This window comes from Salvelinus sp. IW2-2015, linkage group LG31, assembly GCF_002910315.2.
Source record: "Salvelinus sp. IW2-2015 linkage group LG31, ASM291031v2, whole genome shotgun sequence".
Taxonomy (NCBI): domain Eukaryota; kingdom Metazoa; phylum Chordata; class Actinopteri; order Salmoniformes; family Salmonidae; genus Salvelinus; species Salvelinus sp. IW2-2015.
Window position 1 is genome coordinate 8837277 of NC_036870.1, and position 6903 is coordinate 8844179.

The 6903-nt window shown below is 44.4% G+C and overlaps 1 protein-coding gene across 1 annotated transcript; it reads right to left on the minus strand.

Annotated features, from left to right (window-relative positions):
• Nucleotides 1–1631: 1631 nt before the first annotated feature.
• Nucleotides 1632–6903, minus strand: LOC111955480 (guanine nucleotide-binding protein G(I)/G(S)/G(T) subunit beta-3-like). The gene is made up of 7 exons (XM_023975704.2): nucleotides 6728–6903; nucleotides 4397–4501; nucleotides 3859–4004; nucleotides 3428–3491; nucleotides 2969–3125; nucleotides 1962–2230; nucleotides 1632–1709 (listed from the first exon to the last, which is right to left on the minus strand). Exons 2-7 carry the CDS (start codon nucleotides 4451–4453, stop codon nucleotides 1632–1634), a joined length of 771 nt encoding a protein of 256 aa, XP_023831472.1. The 5' UTR covers nucleotides 4454–4501; nucleotides 6728–6903.

Below are 6903 nucleotides of genomic sequence, written 5' to 3' on the forward strand. Positions count from 1 at the left end.
AAGGGTAGGGATCGGAGGTGATTTACTGGGGAGGAAAACACCTCCCTGCGTCAAGCGTGACTATTCATTCAAGTCCATCAGATAAACACTGTGGAATAAATCAACATCCAGTGAAAGGCGCCTTGCCCCATCGTTTGCGATGGGCCTCAGTGAAGTGGCTATATCCTGGCCCAGGCCTTCCTGTTCTAGGCTGTAGCCACATAAGCAGCACCAAACACCAGGCCCCCCCCCCCCGATATCTTAAGCCCTTCCATTTTTACTGAAGTGACATCTGCTTGCCTGCCTTAAATGCCAGCATCCAAGCAGGACAGGCCCGGATCACCGTGGCATACAATCCCGTGAGTGATACAGAGATGGAGACACAGAGAGCATCCATCAGGACGAGGTTATTGATCTCCATATGAGTGTGCCTGGGAGTGCTCACAGCTAGCGTGAGGCGGTTGCGCGGGGACATCACACACCAGTAAAGGTCATTGAGATGCCAAGGCCAGATCTGTGAGGTAACCGGGACTTACTGACCGACACACAGAAGGCGCGGAAGGCAGAACTGGACTGTTGGGGCTCTGATGGAGATATGGGCATGCAAATGAATTTGTATACAGGAACATGCCATGCAGCCCCTTTGTATTGGGAACATAATTAGCCTACAGTGTATTAAGTGGAGGAATTGGAAAGAATAAGGTTATAACTGGAGGACATTCATTGTCATTGTAAGACCGATGGAGAGCCCAGACGGGCACAAGGGAAATTAAACTGCCAAATGTGGATCAGAGTTGGCGTGCAAGCTTTGCGTCTAGACCAGGATTTTAAGGCTAATAATCCTCTTCATCTTTCAGTCATTCTCAGTGCTTCTTATGGACCTGTTATGACCTGTTTACAAGAAGACCACAAAAAGGGCACACATCATAAATGTTACACAGACACCCTCCGGACAGAGAACTAAATCAAATCAAAGTGGTAGGTCACATGCAGACCCGAGGAATACCGTGAAGATGAAACTTACTTACAATCACACGGAAAATTATTTACTAAAACTAAAAGTAAAAAAAAAAAAATTTCAAAATAAAATGACATAAAAGAGGCGATATGATAGGTGGAGGAGGCGAAGTGACCAAGTCAAATGCGGACTGGGAACAGGTATTTAGTCTGGTGGAGTTTTCTACACATGTACACTAATGTGTCAAAAGGTGGTTGGGCGGTCGACTTAGACTTGCTTTTTGAAAGAAAAAGCACAATTTTTGTCCATTAAAATATCATCAACTTGAATCAGAAATACAGTGTAGACATTGTTATGTTGCATAAATTACTATTGGTAGCTGGATAACGATATAGTCGTACAGAGGCCATTAATCAGCAACCATCACCCCTCACTGGAGATGTTCCAGATGGAGCACGTTGTTGTTAGCTAATCCAAGGATTTTAGCATTTTAAAAGAGGGGCAGACTAAGATGAGATGATACCATGAAGCGACCACCCCTAGAGAGAGAGAGAAAGAGGAGAAGTACCGACAGCGCCGGTAAGTCACACCCTTACCTAAACCAAAAATATTATAGAAAAACAGAAGATATCTAAGGTAACAGGGCGTGAAAAATTACCCCGCGACCCCCCCAAGAGGATGGTGCAGGTGAAGCTCAGGGTCGGGCGGCGTCGCGAGAAAGGCCGATGAAACCTATAGGGGCAGGGAGTGCCGTGGGTGTGGGCATCTGACCCTCGGAGAGGGGAGGAGAGGAGAGGAGGAGTCATACACACGGGAGTGCAAAATTATTGCAGTTCTATTTCTATTCCTGTTTCCACCCGTAATTTGCATTTAATTGACTGCCATCCACAAACATCTTATCCAGACTTTTTTTTAACAATCCATTTCTCCTTTCATTGCCTATGTTTCAACACCCATATTGCCATCCTATCACTAAAATATATAGAAAAAGAAGAGTCATTCTGACCAGGATTTATGTGCTCACCGCAATGGCGTTAATGTCACTCGTGTGGCCGATGAAGGTCTGCTTGCAGCCACCATCTCTTATGTCCCACAGCTTGGCGCTGGAGTCACAGGCCCCTGAGATGAAAGTGTTCTGGTCTGGTGACATGGCCAGGCACATACAGTCACCCACGTGGCTCTTGTAGACCACCTTCTGCTTGCCAGTCTCCAGATCCCACAGGCAACAAGTGGTGTCACCGGACGCAGTGAGTATCTCGCTGTCGTTCAGGAAGCGGCTATGGGAAAGGTAGCCTGAGATGGAAGGAGACGGACAGAGATTTTATTGTTTGTTCTACTTATTTCCTACATATTTTGAGGACATCCAATTTATGAACACCGTTTTAATGAATACTCTGAATTGTAGTTGCTCACAGAGTTGACCGTAACCCAGTTGGTCACGGAGTTGACCGTAACCCAGTTGGTCACGGAGTTGACCGTAACCCAGTTGGTCACGGAGTTGACCGTACCCAGGTGGTCACGGAGTTGAGTTTGACCGTAACCCAGTTGGTCACGAGTTGACCGTAACCCAGTTGGTCACGGAGTTGACCGTAACCCAGTTGTTGTCACGAGAGTTTGACCGGTAACCCAGTTGGTCACGAGTTGACCGTAACCCAGTTGGTCACGAGTTGACCGTAACCCAGTTGGTCACGAGTTGACCGTAACCCAGTTGGTCACGGATACGAGTTGACCGTAACCCCAGTTGGTCACGGAGTTGACCGTAACCCAGTTGGTCACAGAGATTGACCGTCCCCAGTTGATCAACGAGTTTGGACCGTAACCCAGTTGGTCACGGAGTTGGACCGTAACCCAGTTGGTCACGGAGTTGACCGTAACCCAGTGGTCACTCGAGATTGGCCGAATCCAGTTGTCACGGAGTTGACCGTAACCCAGTTGGTCACGGAGTTGACCGTAACCCAGTTGGTCACGGAGTTGACCGTAACCCAGTTGGTCACGGAGTAAACCATAGCACGGGTAAAGCAGGGTAGCTACCTTCATGTGCGTCCAGCTCCCTTATGGTCTTTGGGCTGGCAGCCTTGATGTTGACGATGGTGCACATGTTATCCAGACCTCCGCTGGCCACCAGATTGCCAGAAGGGGCCATGGAGCAACTCATCACCCAGGAAGACTTGAGGGGGACGGCATATACCTGGAGGGCAGGGAGAAGAACACTTAACCACTCACTTTCTAGTTCGCTTTGTCTAAAGGTTAGAAGACATAATATACCAAGCTAGCTGACTGTTACCATATAAATACATTCGTAGAGTGTGTAGTCAAAGTCAAGACAATCTGAAACAAAAGTCGATAGTCCTTCTACACATCGGTGGTTGAAGGAGGGATCTACTCCATACACTGTAAACCAAGTGGAAAGCTCTGGATGTAAGTCCTATGCATTATTATGAAAACAGTTAGAACTGTGAAAATGATGACTGATCAGTGATCAGCCCTTACCTTGTTGCCAGTGTAGGTGTCCCAAATAAGAAGCTTGCCATCTTGTGAGGCACTGACCATGTGCCTGTTGGAGAGAGAAAGAGAGTTAAACAAGTGGTCAGTCAGTCTATCAAATTCTGTTTGAACCAAGGTTTAGGCATGAGATCCAGTATGAATCTGGTTTAATGCAACATTTGAAACAATGAAGGCCTTCGGAAAGCCTTTTCATCGAACCCCATAACACTTGCATGTTAGCGTGGACACATTAAACAATGGGACTTTTCGATGTCCGAGTCCATTTGGTTTGAGCGGTGCAAAGTAGACCTTCTCTACGTTGTTCATAAGTCCCTATATCACAGTGGCTCGTGGTAGTGGTGGGGTGTCTATGGTGAGCTAAACTGTCCCTGACGCCATCCCCATTCCCAGCTATCTGGACAAGAAGTCCTTCTCACCTGTTATCAGCAGACCAGTGCAAGCCGTAGATTTTGGCCAAGTGGCCCTTCAATGTCTTTCTGTTCTTCAGCTGGATACGAGGTGCAGCCGCCACACCAGATGCTACAGCAGCCATGGTGGTGTCATTGACCGCCTTGCGGGCAGTCTAGTGTTGTGAGGGGGAGATACACATAGGAGACTAATAAGATTAGTGAAGAGTAAAATAGTTGTAGAAAAATAAGCATAAATCGAATGTTCTCCATACTTCTGGTGTATTTCAATTTTTCAGGAACCAGACACTGCTTAAAATGTCTTAGTATAACTTTATCACAGTACCAGTTTTGGTATGTGGAGGAAACTAAATGTAGGCTATACATACATCAATTCTTGTGCATTTTTGGTACTGTGCTTCCTAGTTATTTATCTGATGATGAGCCCTTTTTTAGACTGGAGGTGATATTGAATATCGTCACAGAAATGTGCTTGATGAGTATGTCTTGTGGGGACTATTGTCATGGTGACCCCAACATCAATGCATGCTGTGACAGGAAGACTCACTTCAATCTGGGTCTTCAGGCCATCGGCCTCCTTTTTCAACGTGTCCATTTCACCCATGGCAACGGTTGATAGGGGCTGTTACCGCCGGAGAAAGAAACTAGCAGACTAGAAGATAGGGAGAAAGAGAAAAGGATTATATGATTACAAACATATTTATGCAAATCAGGGCTTGGCAAAAATGCTGTCGTCATTGTACAATTAATATAATGTAGAACTCAATAATATAAGGAAGACCTTAAATAGAACTAAGAATTCATGTTCTCAGATATGTACAGTAGATATATAGAGTGGTACCTGTTGAGGAGAACGTAACTGTTTGTTCCTGTAACCCTCATGGCCTCTGACCCCCGAAACTAAATCGCTCAGGTGCTTTCGTCATCTAGTCTGGTGCCAGAGCCTAGCTTGGCCTTCTTGAGTATGGTACGAGGTATAATCCCACATCCGCTGTCTAATAGTGATATATCCAAGCTCTAACTTCACCTATCTGAAGATTAGGGCAAATTACTGGCCATCTTTTCTGTGACACAGACAGCCATTTTGGTTTTTATAGGTCATTACAGAAGTGTTGCCTGTGTTTCGAGAGTACTTGTCATTTTTTTGTTTTTGAATGACTGTTTTACCACAACTTTACAACGTTAAAACTTTACTTTGTTACTTTTATTTTCCTATTCATGACTTCAATTATTTAAATGTTTTGTGACAATTAAAACAAGTTTAACAGACAATTTGCCATGAACCTTCTTCTGTCAGCTCTCACTCTGACTTTCAATTCCTTTTAAGAGAGAATATTTAATGATCAAGAAGTAATTAGTGCTTAGCTGTCTATGGCCCTAATACTCTTAATTGGATGCTGACTTTTTCGTAATTGGAGGCCAATTGCCAACACACACCACTTTCTAAATTGTTCTTTAAAAATGTGTRCAACTAACTACAYCACACATCCTTGCAAATATGGTATTAAAAAAAGGTATTACTTCCACAGAAACAATTGCTCACGTGTTGACAAAGCATAGGCGTTCAGTAGTTTGACCTATGACGAGAGCCAGGGAGACAGCGTGCGAGGACGGGTGGGCACAACCCGCTGGGCTCAAACTGGTTAAATCAACGTTGTTTCCACGTCGTCCAAAAAACAATGTGATGAAGTTGAATCAATGTGCAAAACTGTTTCGATTTGCAAAAAGTCCTCAACGTAAAGGAAATTCTGGAATTTGTGTCGTTTTTTTCACCCAACTTTCAACCTAAATCCAATGATAAGCTAAAAAGTATTTTGATTTCATGTTGAATTCACGTTAGTTCACAACTCAATCAAATGTAAATCAAAACTAGATGTTGAAATGATGTTTGTGCCCAGTGGGAAAAGAGCTTTCAAGCCCCAGAACTTAAGGGAGGCTTTTCCAGTCAAATCTCCTGTCATCCGATTACAGACTGCTCTTCACCTCTGGATCAGACAGGGGGAGTGAGGGAGGGGGGAAGAGAGACAGAGAGGATAGAGGGGGCACGAATAGGCAAAGATAGGGGCCTATCAGGTATACATTCYAGTTTTCTTCAGTTTCCTGTTTGGTCATTTCCTTTGAATATATATTTGCACAAATGCACAGAAAGGCCTCTATTCCTCTTTGTCTAGATAAACGTACTCTAGAAGTGCACAATTCTATTAGCACGGCTGCAGAATTAAAGAAGACTTCAATGCATAGAATCAATATCTGTAAGACATTGCCACCTGCAAAAATCCTTTTGTCAAGCGAAAAACAACTGAGGAAGAAAGTTCTGCAGTTTGCTGCTTTCAGGCGGGATTTTTTTTTTTTACTGGAATCAATGTGGGAGGATTTGCAACCTTCATGATAATGCTGCTAATGCTTTTGCATGCTGCTGGTACCTAATAAAGGAGACTGATTCTGTGAAGAAAAGCACTCYATGTCACTGTAACTACCTACTTCTCTCTGCCTCTCTCTTTCTCCCACTTGCACAGACATCAGTCAGTATGTTTTCCACGGACTGCAGCACACTTGTTGCAGGCATGCCATTGGAGTCCATTTTCCGATGGAAATGAGCACCACTGAGAACAATTACTACGGCTGTCATTGACCGACCCTTGAGCAGTTTCTTTCGGCTCATATTCAGTCCATTGGCCCGTACTGCAAATCAGATGAAGTTCCATTCTTTTAACTGTGAAATCTTTTCATGGATGAGAARGCTGAGATAGGTAATGGGATAGTTTCCAGAATTATGTGGATCCATGTTGGTAATCATCAGAGGAGTCTATGTAGTTCCACATAGTTCCATGTAAATGCCCAGAAGAATTTGCAACCAAAGTGGCCAAAAATCACTCACCTTTTCCACACAAAATGTGATCCTTTTTCTTTTTGGGCTTTTCCGCCTCAGTAGCCCTTTGGAGCAGCTTTTTATGMTCCACAACACTCAAGTCAGCCCTGCTATCCGTACCTCTCTCTCGTTCCTCTTACGCTTTCACCCACAGACTGGTTGCAGGCAATCCTGTCAAAACTCTC

What these genes read in the sequence shown, in the direction of transcription:
- LOC111955480 (XM_023975704.2), bottom strand. Translation starts at nt 4,453, where the DNA reads ATGGGTGAAATGGACACGTTGAAAAAGGAGGCCGATGGCCTGAAGACC. An exon ending in GCCTGAAGACCCAGATTGAA is followed by an intron (nt 4,005 to 4,396) that starts GTGAGTCTTCCT and finishes TCACAACACTAG; the next exon opens with ACTGCCCGCAAGGCGGTCAA. An exon ending in CACTGGTCTGCTGATAACAG is followed by an intron (nt 3,492 to 3,858) that starts GTGAGAAGGACT and finishes TCTCTCCAACAG; the next exon opens with GCACATGGTCAGTGCCTCAC.